General features: G+C 30.2%; 2 protein-coding genes and 1 long non-coding RNA gene across 3 annotated transcripts; 1 reads left to right on the forward strand and 2 right to left on the reverse strand.

Moving 5' to 3' along the window:
- Positions 1 to 369: 369 nt before the first annotated feature.
- LOC125847834 (uncharacterized) lies at positions 370 to 3514 on the reverse strand. Its single transcript, XR_007444472.1, has 2 exons — positions 3483 to 3514; positions 370 to 689 (listed from the first exon to the last, which is right to left on the reverse strand). It is a non-coding gene; the product is annotated as an uncharacterized LOC125847834 (long non-coding RNA).
- A 6941-nt stretch (positions 3515 to 10455) lies between these two features.
- Positions 10456 to 11671, forward strand: LOC125853456 (probable glutathione S-transferase). Its single transcript, XM_049533149.1, has 2 exons — positions 10456 to 10828; positions 11148 to 11671. Exons 1-2 carry the CDS (start codon positions 10514 to 10516, stop codon positions 11505 to 11507), a joined length of 675 nt encoding a protein of 224 aa, XP_049389106.1. The 5' UTR covers positions 10456 to 10513; the 3' UTR covers positions 11508 to 11671.
- Positions 11593 to 17754, reverse strand: LOC125853455 (sister chromatid cohesion 1 protein 3). Its single transcript, XM_049533148.1, has 14 exons — positions 17457 to 17754; positions 15389 to 15650; positions 15269 to 15315; positions 15128 to 15177; positions 14967 to 15034; positions 14513 to 14886; positions 14302 to 14413; positions 14082 to 14218; positions 13496 to 14007; positions 13162 to 13201; positions 12921 to 12993; positions 12714 to 12846; positions 12280 to 12408; positions 11593 to 11766 (listed from the first exon to the last, which is right to left on the reverse strand). The coding sequence occupies exons 1-13, from the start codon at positions 17578 to 17580 to the stop codon at positions 12307 to 12309; spliced, it is 2034 nt and encodes a 677-aa protein (XP_049389105.1). The 5' UTR covers positions 17581 to 17754; the 3' UTR covers positions 11593 to 11766; positions 12280 to 12306.
- Positions 17755 to 20054: the final 2300 nt, after the last annotated feature.

Below are 20054 nucleotides of genomic sequence, written 5' to 3' on the forward strand. Positions count from 1 at the left end.
ATACTATTTTCCCTTTTTTAAATAATAGAAAAAGAATGTAAAAAAAAAATAGTCAATTAAACACATAAATTGAAGCATGCACCTATTCTTAATTAGCAAAGAAATGGGACAAAAATAACCTCTAAACTATCGAAAATGGTATACATATACCCTTCGTTATACTATTGAGACACCAAAATCCTTGTTGTCCAAAAAGTGAAGCACTTGTATCCTTCACACTAACGAATCGTCCTAATCATGTGTATCTACCCAATATTTTACTAAAATTTAACCTTATATGGGTATTTCGTGTATTAAAATTCATCAAATGGTGCTTTATAGCTCTTTAAAAATAAATTAATCACTCAAATTTATTGAATCAAATAATACAAAATATGTAAAAGTACAAATTAATTTCCCCTTTCTCTACACAACTAGCACTAGAATCAAATGAGAATCATAGATAGCAACTAATTGGATCTCCATGTATGATATATTCTTCGTGAAATTGAACCTGTAAAAATTATTTGAATGACCTAATAGTGTAAGATACTACAAACGTGAAACTTGTGAGTTGATAGGGAAGTAAGAAATAGGAATTGGAGCTCTTGATGATGATTTCTTTTTGGTGTTTGCTGTTGATGATTTTGACTTGTTTGCATCATCACAAACTCTTGAAGGAACATTGCTAGTGAAACAACTGAACACACCTGAAAAGAAAGCCATATTATGAAATGTTTTTTGTTTACTAATGATAATATTATAAACCATACAGCAAGTATTTATATTAAGGTAATGTGGCTTAGCTTGTTTGATAAGCTTGGTGAACAAATAATTTAAAGAATATAATATATATGATGAGGTCCATGTGTTTTCAACCTTCCATCAATTTTGAATTTTAACTTTTCTCATGAATTATTCTTCTAGCGTACTAATTACGTTGTTGGTTAATTATAGCAAAATTGACTCGGGAACTGGAAAATTCCTTGAAACTCTTTACACCTTCGTCTCTCGTCCACTATTTCAAAAATAGAATTTTCACTTTTACTTGTTATTTTTAATATTAAAAGACAAAAAAATATATTATATTTTACTCTTATTATTTATCCTCTAAATAATTTCAAGATTTAATACTAATATCAATTAATATGAGTGTCATGATAAAATATTTATATTAATTATTATTTCTTAATAAACGTGTAAAATTTTATATAGATAAATAAAATGAGCAAGGTGGGAGAAATTAATCAACTAGCTTATTTCTAATTATTTGGATATAGATTCACTTTTTTACTCAAAATAAAAAGATGTTGTGCGACACACTTTTTCTAAGGGAGGTAATCGGATAGATTGAGTTAAATTTAAGTGGGTCAAAATTTAACAATTTATATTAATTTGGGTTAAAAGCCAAAACAATTGAGATAATTGGTTATAATCTAACCTGACTGATTTTTGCTAAGGTTTACTTATTTTATTGGGAAAAGTATACTTGTAACCTAAAAGGAGAAACTATTTATAAGCGGCTATCTTTATACTTTTATGAGGAAATTTTACAAATAGTTATTAAAATAAATTTAATTAGGCTCCATAGTTATACTTTGCTAATTACGATTCGTAGCTACATATTAGGGGGAGAAGAGAAGCGAGCAAGATTAGGAGAGGGAGGAGAGAGGCGAGCGAGAGAGAACATAGAGTGGAGAAAGACAAATTGTATTTGTATACTTGTTAGATAGATAATTGTATACATGTAACTGATATATACATATGTATCAATGGTTGTATTTGTATATCTGGCGAACGAGATTGGGAGAGGTAGGAAAGAGGCGAGCGAGATTGGGAGAGGGAGGAGAGAGAAGAGTGATATTGGGAGAGGGAGGAGAGACGCGAGCGAGATTGGGAGAGAGAGGCAAGCGAGAGAGGACAGAGAGTGGGGAGAGACAAATTGTATTGTATATATGTAACTAATATACTCTGATGGTATGAAGCAGTAAACACGAATTAGTAGTTAAAAATAAAGGGTATGAAAGTAGAGGAAATTACGTGGATAAACAAATATATACTCTGATGATATCAAAGAAGAGAAAGTCGTGCTTTAGTAATAACACTACTCAGTTACTCATTGATACCATTAGAATATATATATACTCTAATGGCATCAAGAAAGAAGAAACAGTGTTTCAGTGAAAAGACTACTGCATGATATTATCATAGTATATAAATACCATCGGGGTATATATATACTTTTATAGTATATACTCTGATGGCATCATCAGTGGTTCAGTGAATAGAACAAGGGGGAAAGGGAGGCAGTCAGGTAAATAGTTTGAGTTGTGGATCCAATTAGAATAAATATATTACCTAATGGGTTCAATTTGTATAATTTTCCTATTTTATTTGATCTTTTATAAATTTTTAGTACTTAACAAAAAAATTATTTATTATATCTAGATACAACATATTAATTAAATAGCCTGGGCTAAACGAGTTGAGCAATAAATGGACAAATTAAACAAATTGTGTGAATTGAATATAATTTTGCGTTTATTTTTATCCGTCTACTTTAAAATTTGCAAGTTCATTATTCTATATAATAATGGCAAAATGCTCATCATTATACCTAGATGACCCTACTCATTGTGCATTTGAGCAACTCAAACTAAAAATGTTCAATTTTTAAGAAAGTTTTTATGTTTATTTTACTATTAATGATATTTTGAAACTTTATATTTGACTATATTATTTTATATTATTATTTAATATTAATGGTAAAAAAAAGTAAAAATATAATAAACTTTCTTGATTTTCTTAATTGGACAAGTATATTGAGACAAACACATATTTTTAGTATAACGACAAACTAATATGAAACGAAAAAAATATTAGTCTAAAATTAGTCACACAACTAAAAAGTAGACTTATTTTATAGAATATTCAGTCTTATGTCAACCAGTATTTCTGTATTAAAATTCATCAAATGGTACTCTATAGCTCTTGAAAAATTAAATCAATCGCTCAAATCTATCGAATAAAAAATACAAGAACATTTGTAAATAAAAGTACAAATGAAATTTCTTGAAAAATTAAATCAATCGCTCAAATTTATCGAATAAAAAATACAAGAACATTTGTAAATAAAAGTACAAATGAAATTCCTTCTTTTCTACACAACTAGCACTAGAATACAGTAAAACAAATGAGAATCATAGATAGACCCAATTTGTTCCTCCAGAGAGCTAACTAGATATTGTTACTATAAGTCCGAGCAACTTGGGTCTCCATGTATGATATATTCTTCGTGAAATTGAACCTGTAGATATTATTTGAATGAGCTGATAATGTAAGATACTACAAACGTGAAACCTGTGAGTTGATAGGGAAGTAAGAAACAGGAAATGGAGCTTTTGATGATGATTTCTTTTTGGTGTTTGCAGTTGATGATTTTGACTTGTTTGCATCATCACAAACTCTTGAAGGAACATTGCTAGTGAAACAACTGAACAAACCTGAAAAGAAAGCCATATTATGAATGTTTTTTTGTTTACTAATGATTATATTATAAACCATACAACAAGTATCTATATAAGGGTCTGAAAAATACTTTAACTTTGATCGAAATTGCTGTTACGATATCAAACTTTATGGAGGATTTTTTACCCCTTGTACTATTTAATAGTGTATTTTAAAGGTATATATGTGTTCACGTGGACACAATATTATTTATAATGATGCAATATTTATGATGTTCACGTAAACACATATATACCTTTAAAATACACTATTAAATAGTGCGGAGCTTAAAAGGTCTTTTTCAAAGTTTGATATTGTTATAAAAATTTCGATCAAAATTTGAATATATTTCAGACATTTTTCCTTATTTATATCAGGGAAAAGGTGGCTTAGCTTGTTTGATAAGCTTGGTGACCAAGTAAATTAAAGAATATATATGATGAGGTCCATTTGTTTTCAACTCTCTACACCAACCTTCCATCAAAATTTGAATTTTAACTTGTCTTTCTCATGAATTTTTCTACTAACTTACTAATTAAGTTGTTGGTTAATTATAGCAAGACTGACCGGGGAAGTGGATAATTCCTTGAAACACGTGTGAGGCATAAGTTATAATAATCTTAAGAATAAAATGCAATATTATTCTATCACGTATTTGGTTGGAGGTACTTAGGCAGTCTTAAGATTATTTATCTCATCATTTATACTTTAGTGATGTGATAAGTTATTTCATATACATGATAGAATAACTTATTTTTGGATAATTAATTCTGAAATCACTTGCTCTCAACCAAACGATAGATATTAATTATTTATCCTTCAAATTATTTTCAAGATTTAATACTAATATTAATTAATATGAATATCATGATAAAATATTCATGTCAATTATTATTTTTTAATGAATGTGTAAAGTTTTAAATAGACAAATAAAAAATGAACAAGCTGGGAGTAATTAATCAACTCATCTTATTTCTAATTATTTGGATATCGATTCACATTTGTACTAAAATTCTAAAAAGATGTTTTGGTAGACACTTTTTCTAAGGGAGTGAGTTGAGTTAATTTGAGTGCGTCAAAATTCAACTCAATTTCTATTTATTTGGGTCAAAAACAAGTGAGATAATGGGTTATAATCTAACTTGTCCCATTTTTGCTAAGGTTTACTTATTTTATTTGATTTTTTATAATTTTTTAGTACCTAATAAAAAAAAATATTATGTTTAGTAACAACCTATTAAATTAAATAGCCCAAGCTAAACGAGTTGAGCAATAAATGGACAGATTAGACGAATTGTGTGAAAGGTGGTTATAATTAAGGGAAAGTTATAAATCACACCTTATAGTTATTAGAGAAAAAAAAATTACACACTTAAACTAATCGCGCAACAATAATTATATTGATCAAATATAAAATCAAATCATAGATTAATATGAGAATATATGAAAAAAGTTCAAATTTAAAACTAATTGATCATTACAACCTCAACCTCCAAAACTTATCCATATCTAAAATTCAGCATTATCTATACTCCAACTTCTTAGTACAAGTTAGGAGTTGAATCCGACCCAATCCATCCATTTGCACAGTACTAATTAATCGCGATTGATTCAACCAACTGGAGTTGATTATAACTACAAGCGCGAAAATTGTGAGTTGATAGGGAAGTAAGAAAGAATAATTGGAGCACTTGATGATGATTTCTTTTCAGTCTTTGCAGTTGATGATTCTGACTTGTTTGCATCATCACAAACTCTTGAAGACACACTGTTGCTACCAAAACAACTCAACAAACCTGAAAAAAATGTCATATCCTATGAACTTTTTTAATCTTTTTTTTTTTTTGCTAATAAAATAGATAATTCTTTTTTTCTATTGAGAGTTAGTTAATAGAACCATCAGAAGAAGAACTATATATAGGGAAATTAATTATAGATGTACACTTAATTATGTGGCTTTTATTTTCTTGTTGACCAAGTAAATTAAAAAAGATGCATGATTGATGAGGTCCATTTTTCTTTATCAGTCTCTATCATCCCTCTGCTGTTTCCTACAGCCTCCCCAAATATACTTTCCGTTTGTTTCAATTTATTTGTTTTAGTTTGACCTGACATAAAATTAAAAAAGAAACGCGATCCATATTATTTATAATGGTTCAAATTCATATATTACTAATAACTTTTTTTCTTAAAATGTGATTATAGTTTGAATTTTGTAATAGATATTTAAATGGCAAACATCTTGTCAATATTTCTGTCATGTTTTACTCGCAAACAAATATATAGTACCTCTGAAAAAAAATCACTAACTCATTTATATTTTAAAGCAAATGAAATAATATTTTAATTTTAAACTTAATTATGAGATATTTTATTTTATCCCACGTTTTAAAATCGTATAGATTTATAATTATATAAAGGGAGATGAAAAAAAATATCATACGGAAGTTGCACAGGTCTATTTTCTTGTTTGGCAAGGAGAATCACCTCCCTTTGTTTTTTTGTTGAATTTTTTAAGCGTCATCTTTGACCAATTGATTAATTTCGCGCGTGCTCTTTAAGGTTGACATTAATTATTTGGTTGTTTAAAAAAATTATCTAGTTTGATTTGACATAAAATTTAAGAAAATAAAAAAAACTTTTAAAGGTGAAAAGCCCCAAGTAGGATTTCTTGACCTTTGGAAGGAGGCGGCGCGAGGGGGTGGGTAAGAGAAGGCAAATGTGTAATTGGCTCTGTATGAAGGCCTCAATTTCGACCAAGTGCATTCAATTAAAAAAAAAAAATTATGAGATTTACCTTGCAAATTTACAATTTGATACCGGATTATACTTTCTCCGTTTTAAAATAGTTGTCATATTTCATTGATTGAAAGTTAATTTAACTAACTTTAAAACTTAAATTTGATTTGATTAATTTGAAATTCGGAAACTAAACAAATACCCATATAAAAGCAAAATAATTACAAACATTTATCTCTTAATTATATTTATACCCCACTGAATAATTATACTATATATCTCCAACTAATTTCGCTTAACCAATACTAAATATGTATCATATGTTGTATTGGTATCATTAAGGCTGATTAATTCGCTTAATTGATACATTATATATATACTATATTGGTATCATTAAAGTTTCTTGTTCAAAAATTACTCATTAGTCAATGATACTACAAGAGTATTCTTATACTCTTGTAGTATCATTGACTAATGCATAATTTCTGAACAAGAAACCTTAATGATATATATATATAAGAGAACCTTAGGTCCACATATGTGGCGCCACCACAAACAGAGATTCCCTTTCAATTTATTTATTTCCAAAACTAGCATTCCCTTTTCATGAAAAGTTGTGACTTTTATAAAATTTGGTACTTTTATGAAAGGTTGTAACATTTATTAAAAGTTGTGACTTTTATGAAGAGTCGTGACTTTTATGAAGAGTTGCGACTTTTATGAAAAGTTATGACTTTTTTAAAAGGTTGTGACTTTTTCGAATGGTTGCAACTTTTCCAAAGAGTTGTGACCTTTCCGATAAGACACAATAAACATTTGTTCACACTACTCTTTGTTGTCTAAAAATAGAGGAATTTCCTCTCATTTTAAAACAACGAAAATTTTGAACATCTTCTTCTTCTAGACAATTAAATATTTGTGCACTTTGCTCCTTTAAACTTGGAGTACTAGAGTGGAATAATTTCCTTAAGGGGATTCTGTGCATTCATTGTGCTCGATTTTTTCCATTCTGTTTCATTTTATTGTTAAAGATCTTGGTATGTTTTTTACAGTCATTAATTTAGACTTATTATATTCATTGTTGTTTTTTAGTACATGCTTTAAATTTTGTTGTTTATGTTTCTGCAAAGTTATTGTTATAAGTATTTGTTAGTACAGATTAAATAACAAATGTTAATTGAGTATTCAAGCTAGTTTTCTCTACTGCAATTGTTGAAGGTACAATAAAAAAAGCTTAACAAATCTCTAATATCTTCATCAACAACGTCACTCCTTCACATACAAGGATGAGATTTTGTGTTCTTTAGAAAATCCTTTGAGAGAAAAAAACTTTGCATGCCCATATTTTTTGGTTTTTATGTTGTTGTTATCTATTTTTACTAAATTTTATTAGTGGATATTATGAGTACTTTAAGGATTGAAAGTTGATTGAAGTGTTAGTCAATTTTTTGAGGTATGTTATTTCAAAACATAGGAACTTTTCTGGTTAGAATGATTTGTTATCATCATTGGATATCTCATAGTTTACTCCATTTAATATATGTTTTTTTTTGCTATTTTGTTGTCTCCTTAAAATTGTATTGACTATTTTTCGTTTGGTATGTATATTATCTCACTTGGACAAAGCTTTCGTCCTTTTAATGTTTTTCTTTTTTTCCTTTTCAGTCTACTCTTCTAAATATTTTTGGTGTGAGTTTTGACTATTTTCGCCAAGCTTAATTTGAAGAATATGAAACAAAACCTACTCTAAATAAAAGTAATATCTTAAGCTACAAAAGATATGTCTGTTAACATAGATTTTTTGTCCTTCATGTCCCAAGTCACTACTGAGCGTTTGAGTTATCCATGAGTTTAAAATATTTTTTTAATTTTAAAGTTTTTAACATTCGAGAAAATTTCTTTAATATGAGTCTAGAATCCAATATTTTGATCTACTTGTACTTTCATAATGCAACAATTATACATACATATTTATGAAAAAGTCGTAAAGTTGCATTGATGAAACACCTAGAAGGGCCTTCAGAGCAGCAATTTAATGAAGAATGAATTTCTAAAAGGATCAACAATATTATTTTGTTGTTGGTTCAAATTTATTTTTCTCCTACTATAAATTTTGTTACAATAACAAAGTAGCAATAACGAAAAGTGGTGAACCTTTGACCTCAAACAAGTAGATTGTCTCTAAGAAAAATTATTTATGTTGTTGTGTTGTAAATTTTTTAACGGTCTTAACTTATTTATAACTAATATTGATTATTGAAAACTTTCACATAATTTTTTTTTTCACAAGGAGTTATTCTAACCAAAAAATTATCAGACTCTATATTTTTCATATACAAAAAAAATAGTAAAAGTGATGTTTAATCGCTACATAAAAATATCACTCAATTTTAACAAGACAATTATATCATCAAACATATATTATGATAAATTATGTAAAAGTTAAATGATTAGATATTAAGATATTTTTAATCATTCATTATATATTTACAATTCTTGAGATATGTGATAATGACAAATCATTTAGTTTTTGTTGAAATGTTCTTAAAACCTACGAAAATTTACTTTTTTTTTCTTATAACAGTCGATTATTGGAAAGGTTGTTCAAAAGCTTAAAAAGATTATTTATGCCTGCGCGAAGCGCAGATAAATTACCTGGTATATATATATATATATATATAGTTTTAGTATCAATTAAGCGCAATTATCAGCCCTTAATGATATTAATACAATATATGATACTCATTTAGTATCAGTTAAACAAAAATTATCAGCCTTAATTAATGTGAGGTGTGGACTGTAATTTTTTTTTTTTGAGAGAATGTGCATTTCTCGAATTACTTTGGATTGGATTTGAACATGTAATTATTTTGAGTTTTATGACCCATTTATGTATTTTTTCCATTTGAAATTTAAAATTGAAAATTTTGATATTAAAAAATAAATACAAAAAGTACTAGGAATTTTATTTTTTCTCATATTAATATAAATAAAAATATATTTTAAAATATAAATCAAAATTCATATTATTTGACTAAAAAAATAAGACAATTAAAAAAAAACGAGGAAGTACATCATAAACTCGTCGATGTGGAACCTAGGAAGTAGGAACCACTTATAATGACACATAACATACATAGATAGACAATTTTTGAGTAAAAATTCCCAAGTCTGAACTATATCTCAAATTGAAGGTGCATTTTTTAAAGAGTAAATTTTAGGAATAGTAAACATAATAATTATATTAATGCTTTATAGTTATAGTTTTGATAATTACGCTCTATAGCTATAGTTTGATTTGCTATGAGGGTCCTAGTTTGTATAATTCGAAAATCCTGATATGTATAATACGCGAATCATGATTTGTATATACAAATGAACAAGTTTGTATAATACAATTTGTTGTTAGATCGAACAATGAAATTGTATTATGTTTGCTAAATCATTTATATGTTCAGGTGTAATGATATGAATTGATCAGTGTTGTATCGATTCATTTTTATTATGAACAATAGGATGATTTGTATATGGAATGTTTTAGTTTTTTTTCTAGATTTGTATACATATACATTGCATGTTTGTTTGTATCTCTGAAAATTGTGTTTGTATTTTTACGTGAATTTGTATATGTATATGTTCTTTGTGTTACACTTTGTCATTTTTATTATGAATAATTGGATAATTCGTATATGGAAGGTTTAATTTTTTTCTAGATTTGTATACATATACATAACAAGTTCGTTTGTATCTTTGAAAACGTTTTAGTTTTTATAGATTTGTATACATATACATCACAAATATCTCTGAAAATTATTTTTGTATAATTACGTGAATTTGTATATGTGTATATGTTCTCTGTGTTCTCTGCGGGTCCCGGCCAAATAGCAAAGTAGGTGACACACTAACTGCAAAATACAATTAATCTAAACTGTAGCTATTGCATTTAAATATAATTAAGTGTTTACTATTTCATACTATTTTCCCTTTTTTAAATAGAAAAAGAATGTAAAAAAAAAAAAAGTCAATTAAACACATAAATTGAAGCATGCACCTATTCTTAATTAGCAAAGAAAAGGGACAAAAATAACCTGTGAACTATCGAAAATGGTATACGTATACCCTTCGTTATACTATTGAGACACCNCTTAAGTCATATCCTTAAACAAAAGTCCATAATTTTAACTTCTCTACTAAATAGTGAAATTATTGTTCCCTTTATATATAAAGTAAAGTATTCTTTCCCCAAAAAATTCTCCAAGAAAAAAAGAGTTAAATTTATGATACAAATATGGGAGAGGTGAAAGTTCATGGTATTTTTGCAGGGCCATTTAATAAAAGAGTTGAATTAGCCTTGAAATTGAAGGGGATCAAATACGAATATATTGAAGAAGATAGATCCAATAAGAGTGATGAACTTGTAAATTATAATCCAATTTATAAACAAGTTCCAGTTCTTGTGCATAATGGGAAGCCAATATGTGAATCAATAATAATTCTTGAATATATTGATGATACTTGGGAAAGTAATACTATTCCTCTCTTGCCTAAACATCCATATCAAAGATCCATAGCTCGTTTCTTGGCTAAGTTAATTGATGAAAAGGTACATATATATTTTTCCCACTTGTATTTATTTTTTCCTATTTAACCTAACTAATCTGAATTCGCGACGAGCAGAGTGAATTAGGCTATGTATGATATTTTTCGATATCCTTATGTTTGATTAGCCAAAAAAGGCAAGTTCTTTAAGAATCGGTAAAATGACTTCCTTAATTAGAGTAAAGAAAAACAAGTTTACCAAACAATTATTACTTCTACACTATGAAGTATGAACTTAGAAGTGTTTGTTTCAAATTTAAAAAGAGTACAAGTGTTTTACATTTAATTTATGTTATTGTCTACTAACAAAAATGTGTCATCAGTTAATGGGAGCAATGTACAAAGTTTGTTATGGAAAAGGAGAAGAAAAGGAGAAAGGTTGTGATGAAACTTTTGAAGTCCTAACATATCTAGACAATGAGCTTCAAAACAAGAAATTCTTTGGAGGAGACAACATTGGATTCATCGACATCGTTGCCAGTTACATAGCTCTCTGGTTTGGAGCAATTCAAGAAGCAATAGGGATGGAACTATTGACTGAACAAAAGTTTCCCAAGTTAAGCAAATGGATTGATGAGTTCTTAAGCAGTAGAATTGTCAAGGAAAATCTCCCTACTAGAGAAGTATTAGTGCCTTTATACAAAGCTCAATTTGCATCAGCAACTCAAAAGGTATCCAGCTGAATTTATGTCATTAAAAATAAAGTATGTTGAACATTTTGTTATTACTATACAAAAAAAGAGTTTGAGCAGCCCAAATGCACAATAAGCAGGACAATCTTTGTACAATGATGAACATTTTGCGATTATTATATTCATCACGGATGCCACTTCCACCTTGTTCTGTACAACTTAATCACTTAGTAATGCATAATAATTTAGACAAAATGTCTGCCAGGATTATACATCTTCATGAGCGCTGCATCTCTGTACAATGTTTTAACTGCAATCGCATTGAGATTTGTTAGGAAAATAACCATAGAAATATTTGTGCTAAAGACACCAAATAGAAGAGAGCTTATTCAAAATACAATCCAAAAAAGTTTTAACTTCTGCATTGCTGCACAGTAATTTAACTGCATTTTACAGAAGGAAAATCACACCCTGATGTGTCAACAAAGCAATATTCTATAATACATGTATGTGTGTGCATGCACACGACTGCTGCTTTAGAGGCATAACAAGGCTATTGGAGTCTTGATCTTCAGATATCATTGAGAAATAAATAGGAAAAGGTGCTATCGAACGATTTCCTGCAACTCTTCCCACTATGAAATGAGTAAAAGAATCAAGTCTCTATCTATATGAAAAGCATTGGTTTTTTATTAACTAAAGCTTTGGGATAAATCTACCTCTTAAACTGTTTTGCATTGACAGGTCAAAACTAAGCTAATAAGACGACTGTCTTTAATTTGTTTAAGCAGAAGAAAGGGATCAAAACTAGGACAAATTATACCTCTATATGTAGATCTACACAATGGTCTCAGCTTGAAAATTTCTCCGTCAGTTTGGAAGTCACTTTCAGAGTTATATCACCATAAGGTTCATGTTGATTCGCACGTACAAGTCCACAATTCTCCAACACCTGTATTCAATTTCCAGAAGGATGACAGTAAGGATCTTATGAAATAACTCCTAAAACGATACACATTATACCAAATATGATTGATTAAGCAATAAAGCATACCGTAGACAACTAAACAGAGAAACTTATATATACACCTTTTCTTGACACAATTCAAACACCCACAAAGAGTTCAAAATGAAAAAAATGATATTAGTACTACAAGCTATACGAATATCAGAAGACCTCTAGGCTCCCAATATTTGGAAATTGACGTGCATCCCCAAGTAAGAGCAATTAATCATGAAAATATTGTAAGGACTTACCAGAGTCTCATAAAACATTCGGGCACATATTCTTTTCTTTTTGCCTTCTAAAATTGCATTTAAGCTGATATCTCCAGTCTCTTCTGAGATGGGGGTTACTGGTGACTGCCCCTTCAAATATTGAGCAACAGCTCTGCAATCATAGAGTTAAAAGACTATCCTGCAAAGTAAATATATATTATGAGAAGAGTGTTGATGGAGTGTTACCTTGTTCTAGCAGATAATGTGTCAAACTCTGGCGTTCCCTTTTGCTTACTTGATAAAGGAGTTCCTCGAAGTCCTGGTTTAGCATATGGATATATAAGCTTCAGGCATATGTTACATCATTAAAAAAGATATACAGAAATACCATGCTGCAGACAGTAGTACATAAAATTGACCAACATTATCCAAATTAATGCAAACCCTCAAAACTAAAAGGAAAAAAAAGAAGAGGTTCTTAGCGTACCAATAGGAGTGTCGTCATCTTGTTCTAGAAAACTTAGATCCTGCATTGGCATTTAGTGATTTATCAGATGCAAAGCAAGGAAGAACTAGTTGAATAGTCATATAGGGTGACAAGTTGACCATAGCAGTGCACTAGGTAATGAAGCATTGAATGAGAATAACCGTAAGAACGTCAAAATATAAGCCCTTTACAAATTTAAGTCTAAAATTGATTAAAGATGTGTTAAAGGGTCAATGAGACTACTATGGATGATACAAAGCTGCTGAAAAAGTTATCAAGATAATTATCAAAGTAGATTCACAATTTAATAGAAAGTGACCATGATCGAACATACCCCAGCAGAATTATCAAACTCAGGAATATCAGATAGAACAGTATCCTCCACACCTAGTCCTTCTCCAAACCATGTTGAAGGGGTCTCCATATCAGAACCAACATGCCCAGTAGATGCTGCTGGGTCGGGCGTGGGCTGCACCCCACTATCCATGGTTCTTCCTATCTGACTAGATTCTGTCCCAAAAGTTGTAGTAGCAGGACTGAAGTCATCTCTTCTGCTTGTGGAAGGCATGGACATCAGTGGAGAAGAAATGAGCCTACTTGGGGAAGGCATAGACATCTGTGGAGAGGAAATGGGCCTATTTGGTGACGGCAAAATCTCAGACAGCAAATTGGTGCTTGCAAGGTCTTGGTTATCACGTAATCTTTCAATTTCCACCGGAAGATCATTCTCAGATGGAGGGGCTTGGTTATTGCTGGGTTCTGCATGATTCTCCTGTGAGGAAGCCATCTTGACTTTTGCTGAAATGAAGTCTTTCTTGTAGATATTGCAAAGATCATCGCATAATCCTACAGATTAACAGAAGCTGAATTTTTAGGCGAAGAACAATAGACTCATTAGATAATGACTGTGAGACACCCACCAGTTATTATAGGCTCAAAGAAAATTCCATCCTTTCTTAGTCTCTGGTTTTGTTTCCAGATGTCCAAAGAAGAACAAGGAACCTTCTTCTTTTCGCGTGGTTTTATACCAATGCCCTTTAGTCTCCTTTTCATCTCACTGTAGAGTTGAACATGATACATTGTCAAAATACCAATGGTTGAAGAAAATATATAGTTAATGATGATAAAACATTAACATACTTATTTGGCAATACTATGTCCTTATCATAGATGAGTAGCTTTCGCTTTCTTCTTATTTTTAGCGCCTCGAGAGGAGGTGTTGAAAGAAGTGCTAAATCAGGTGACTGATGCCCTGAATATCCAAGAAAAGAAGAAGTTTCATGTTAGAATATCAACATGGCAAATATGTAATTTCAGTTTAAGAATAAGAACCCTGCATGCCAGCACCCACCAAATGATATCTGTGGATCAGCAAATTCATGAGCCTCCGCTGAAGTAGTTGACGGTGGTTCTTGTCGTTGTTGAGATGGGATTGAATGTCCTCCGGGGGCCAATATCTCTTTCACAACTGGGCTTGCAGTTTCCTTGTCTCTCATGATCTGTTCCTCCAGAACTCTATCTGGTTCCATCACATCATTCCCTCGGTCTGACCACAAGGGAACATTCTCAAAACTGTGATCATGGACAGCATCACGCATGAGTTCAATATCTGGAATATCTTGAGGGATGTCATCACAAACAGTTCTTTTGTTTAGTCCTTCCTGATTCTTAGGGGAAGAATGCTGGGGTTGAGCAGCAGTTTCATCTGGATTTGAAGGATCAGAACTGCATCATTAAAGAAATGTCTATTACAAACATGGCAATAAACAAAAACAATCCACATCTATAGTCAATAATATGCGTACTCTATCTCCATAGGCATGGCACCTAATCCAGAAACTTCACCTGATTTTGACAAACTCTTCACTATGTCCTGTAAAAACAGACTCTTTGTCAAACTAGTGTTGCAACTTACGTGAATAAATCTAAACTTCCCTGCTAATTATGAAGCAAAAGATTTACCCACCTCATCAATGAAAATAGCAACATACTGATCTTCATGCGATACAATTTGATCTATACAAAGAAAAATTCAGAAATGAAAGTTCAATTGAAAATGAAACAGAAAAAGATACAAAAGAAGAATTTAAGTAAACACGATACATACCTTCCAAAGTTATCTCTTCGTAACTTTTAACATGAGTATCCTTAATCCTGAAATTCCAAATGCACGTGTAACTAACTACAGATTCTAGATGACAACTAAAAAAGTACTAAAGAAAATTACCTGTTCAGGTCAAGAGCTTCATCAAAAACTATGGCATCAAGTTCAAACGTTTCTGGTAAAGTGATGGAGCTGTATGGTGCATGAGTGGCATCTTCTGGGAGATTGACATTTGTGGACGAGAAGGCCTTTATAACTCCCATTAGTAATGTTTTGCAGTCCTCAGAAAAGTATTCAACCTGCTTCGAGTATATCCGAACAACTCCAAGTAGAAGGTGGCCAGACGTTCGCAGTGCAATAGGTACTTCAGGAGTCATGATGCGCTCTACAAATAGATTTCAAAAAATAAGGAACAGTATCATGAGCAAAGACAAAAAAATATCATATGCATATCAAAGCTACTGCTATGTTCTTGTGTAGAGCAACTAATACATCCTTTCTGGCTTTTATGACATCATGCTTAAGTCCAAACCTAGCAACATCAGTGGGGAAAAAGCTTTGTATTTAATTAAAAAGCTATCAACTTCAGCAAGACTTCTTTATGACCGTGTTGTCTGGCTAATTTATACACACCTTGATAGTTCCACTGAGTACCCAAGAAAGCATCAAAGACTAACTAATCAAAACAAAATACATTTGGCATATACCAGAAAAAATAGCAACATTTGTACCATTGAAAGTTTAAGGTTACATATGTGCAAGATTTAGTGTCCAGCATAAGATAAATCTACAACATTCCTAAATAATATGACATAATAAAAATTAAAAAATTCTAATTTATCCCCTAAATAATTCAAAATGGGAAATCTTTGCCCTCCATTAGATTTGGCAGAAAAATACCCTTATCGTCACGTAGCTAAAAAATGTCCTCATAGTTAGCCAAGTAGCTCAAAAATATCCTCCCTCTAACTATTGCTTTAGCTCAAATGCAAAAGGGTTAATTTTAGCCCTAAACTTATTGAAATGGGACAATTTTGTCTTTCTTAATCTATAGTTCAGTCAATATCAACCAAAAAATTGTTGTTGTGATTGGTATTGTTGTTTGCATTATGTCCAAATTCTAAGAACATACTTATTTACTTAACTTGTCCAACCCTTTTCCATTACCCCCTGAAAGCTTCCCCTATAAATGCCATCTTATCTTTGTTAAATTCTATCACTTATCGAGAAATGGAAATGGGGCAATTATTGAGCTATTCAACTATTGATAAGGGTATTTTTGTGTCCAAAGCGAAACAAAGAACACAGTTACATTTCAAATAATTTAGATGAAATTTTTTCACAGCTAAAAAACAGCCCATCATATCCTCCTTCCCGCTATTCAATCATTATCATATGTATGGAACATGCATATTACTCTTTATAGACAATTTTACCACTTAAAATTCAAGATCAAAATGAAAATACTCATTTTGACCTCTTAAAATGATCAATGAATAACTAACAACACAGGTGACAATACATTGTACATAAGCACAGACTAGTCCAAGAGTTCAACTATCACGACTAGAACAGAAGAAAAAATCTCCACTAGATTAGAAATCAATTCATCTTTGCAAATGACAGAAACCTCTGTATCAAACCAAATCCCAATACTTAAATCAAAAATGCAATCTTTAATGTAAAAGAATAAATCTTTATCTCACAGAAAGATCCTAATTGATAACAGCAAAACAAGAACTGAATAACAAACTAATTCTCAAGCAACAAAAATAACATTAGAAACATAAAATTACATTCAATCAACACTCAGAAACAATGACTTGAATTATAAACTTAAAAAAACACATTTCAATCCAACCCTTCAACTAGCCTTACTAAAACAGAGAGAAAACCTTGAAGTACGAGTATTCATGCGTTCAAATAAAAACTTCCAAGCTGGATTAAAAGATTCACAAGAGCAAATCTTTATCTCAGGAAATCCCCAACTGATATCAGCAAAACAAGAATCGTATATCAACCAAGCGAAATTAGGAAAATCAATTTTTTTCTCTTTTTTCGAAAATCTCAAGAAATAAACAAAACAAAACAAAAAAGCAATCCATTAAAAGAACAGATAAATCTTGGCAATGGGGCAAATAAAAAGGAGCAATTTTTTTCAAGAAAAAATTAAAGACATTAGAAAACATACCAACAGTAGATGGAATGTTAGTAGAAGTATAATGAGGCTTCTTCAACTTGTGTTGCAAGTGTGCAGCGCACCATACAGTCCCTAATGGACCCTTTCGAGCCAAGAATGTGTGCGAATAAAACATTTCTCCGTCAACAAATTAGCAACCAAGAACGGCAATTGGCGGGCGATTGATGGTGATTGGCGGCGAACGGCGGCAACCCTTTTCAGTTCAGAGGATTCTCCGATGACCTAATTCTCTTCGGCTCAGTTCTGTGTGTATAGTTAATGGGGGTTTTATGTTCGAAATTTTTGAGGTTCTAAGACAGAAACCGCGGGAGAAAGAGGCGCCAATGCGGCAAGAAAATAACTTAACGCTTTGTGTTTCCTTAAAAGGGCTGACTGGTTTTGGTTATTTACGCAGACGCCACTTCTGTTTAATTCGCGTTAGTTAAACGACACCGTTTTAATTAGGGAGAATTGTACGGTTATGCAGACCTATACTAGTTAATTAGTCATTATAACTCTAGTTTATTATTACTCGCGACTAGTATTTGGTAATAGATACATGGGCTGGGTTTCAAGTTTGTATCATTCGAAATTTGTATAATACAATTTCTATTACTTTTATATAATATAATTTGTATAACTGTTTAAAGTTCAAATGTTTGTATTTGTATAAATTTGTTATTTCGAGTTTATACAAAAATAACTCAATTAAAAAAACGTACCCGCAAATTATGCAAACTCGCTCGCGAATTATACAAACCCGCCTGCAAATTATACAAACCTATAACTACAACCCGTAAATATGTAAATTATAGCTATAAAGAATAATTAAGTTTGTTTTTTTTGAAACCCCAGGATAATCCGCAACCGCTGCAACCTCTGCCACAGCCCTGCCCTTCGGGTGAGCACTTTGTGCGCACTGGGTAAACCCCCCAGTGTGTAATAGACTACAAACCACACAACATAATTAAGTTTATTTTAGTGGTTATTTGCAAAAAATCCCCAAATTAAGGGTGAATATTAGTGGAATTTTCTACTTTATATGAAGGAAAAAAAAAGGAATGTGGAATATTAAAGGTATAATACATAAATGTGTGTTCTATCATCTGTGTAACAATTTATGTGAGATATAATTAAAGTGATTTGTAAGATGTATATAGTTGTTTAATTTTTATATAAATTTAAGTGTTTATTTGTACATATTCAAAAATTAAAGATATAAATATTAATTAAGGTAAAATTAAAGTACACGTTTATACATTAATATCAATTTATTTTGTACCTATCAGCATAATTTTTTTCTTACTATGATCGTAACATCTTATTGATATTTAAATCAATATCTTCTTATGAGTGTGTAATGAGGTTAGAATGTAAAAAAAAATTATGGCTTCAAGTTTATGTCGAAATGGTGCATTTAATCTCATTGATCACCTCATCCAAAACCTTCAATTAGATCAATGGAAAATTCAAAGAATTTTAAGATTATCAACAAATTAGTGAACTATGAAAAACGATAAGATATCAATATATATTTATTGAGACATATAATTTATTTCATAGAGAAAAATGTTTCCAAAATCTTACAATGCTTTTATTTATAGGACTATAATATGAATAACAAATAATGTCATGAATATGACTATTAATTATTTTAGAGTTTATGATAATAAAAATTATGAGAGTAATGAAAATAACGACCATTAAGTTTTGCATTAAAATAATGAAAGAACGATTGATTGATATATTTATTATTCTGCAATAAAAAAAAAATAGAATTTTGAGCCAAAGATTATAGTAAAGATGAAAAACTCAAGAGATTTAAGGCACTATTGTGTGGATTTTAGTATTATTTAAAACTTGTAGTGAAGGATTTGTAATTGAAAATTCATGGGAGAAAATATATTTAGACATTTTTGAGGAAGTTAAAGACCAAAAAAAAAAAGAAAAAGATAAGAGTCAATCATGTCCAACAAAATCATAACTTACTCCTTTGAACCAAAAAAATTTATAAATTTACAACAATCAAAACTTTATATAAAATACAAAAAAAGAGATGAAATAACTAAAATAAATAAATAAATAAATAATACAATATCATTCTTACAATTTAATCATTAAAACATTTTAAAAAATATAAAATCAATGTACAATCTTTCGAGCTTTTGTCGATGTCCACTTCCGCAATCCACAATCACCATTCAATAGCCTTCGTCTTATTCTTTCAAGTCAACCAAAGCATCAACATAATAAGCATCGAAAACACGACAAGTTAAAATGTAACGTGCTCATTTCAACAAAGTTTTACAATATCTCTATTTATAGGACAACAACATAGAATACCAAATAATATCATGAATTTGACTATTAATTATTATAGAGGTTATAATAAAAAAAAATCATGAGAGTAATTAAAATAAAGACCATTAAGTTTTACATTAAAGGAAATTAAAAAATGATTTTGTAGCAATTTCACATTAAGCATTTGATATAAAATTTGCATAACTTGAATTTCTTGTCCAGCTCTTACAATAAAATTCAAGTAATAAAAGTACGACTTACATATAGATAAAATTCAATCCGTTAATCAAATGTCATGAAAAAAACAAA

Source organism: Solanum stenotomum, chromosome 1 (genome assembly GCF_019186545.1).
Source record: "Solanum stenotomum isolate F172 chromosome 1, ASM1918654v1, whole genome shotgun sequence".
NCBI lineage: Eukaryota > Viridiplantae > Streptophyta > Magnoliopsida > Solanales > Solanaceae > Solanum > Solanum stenotomum.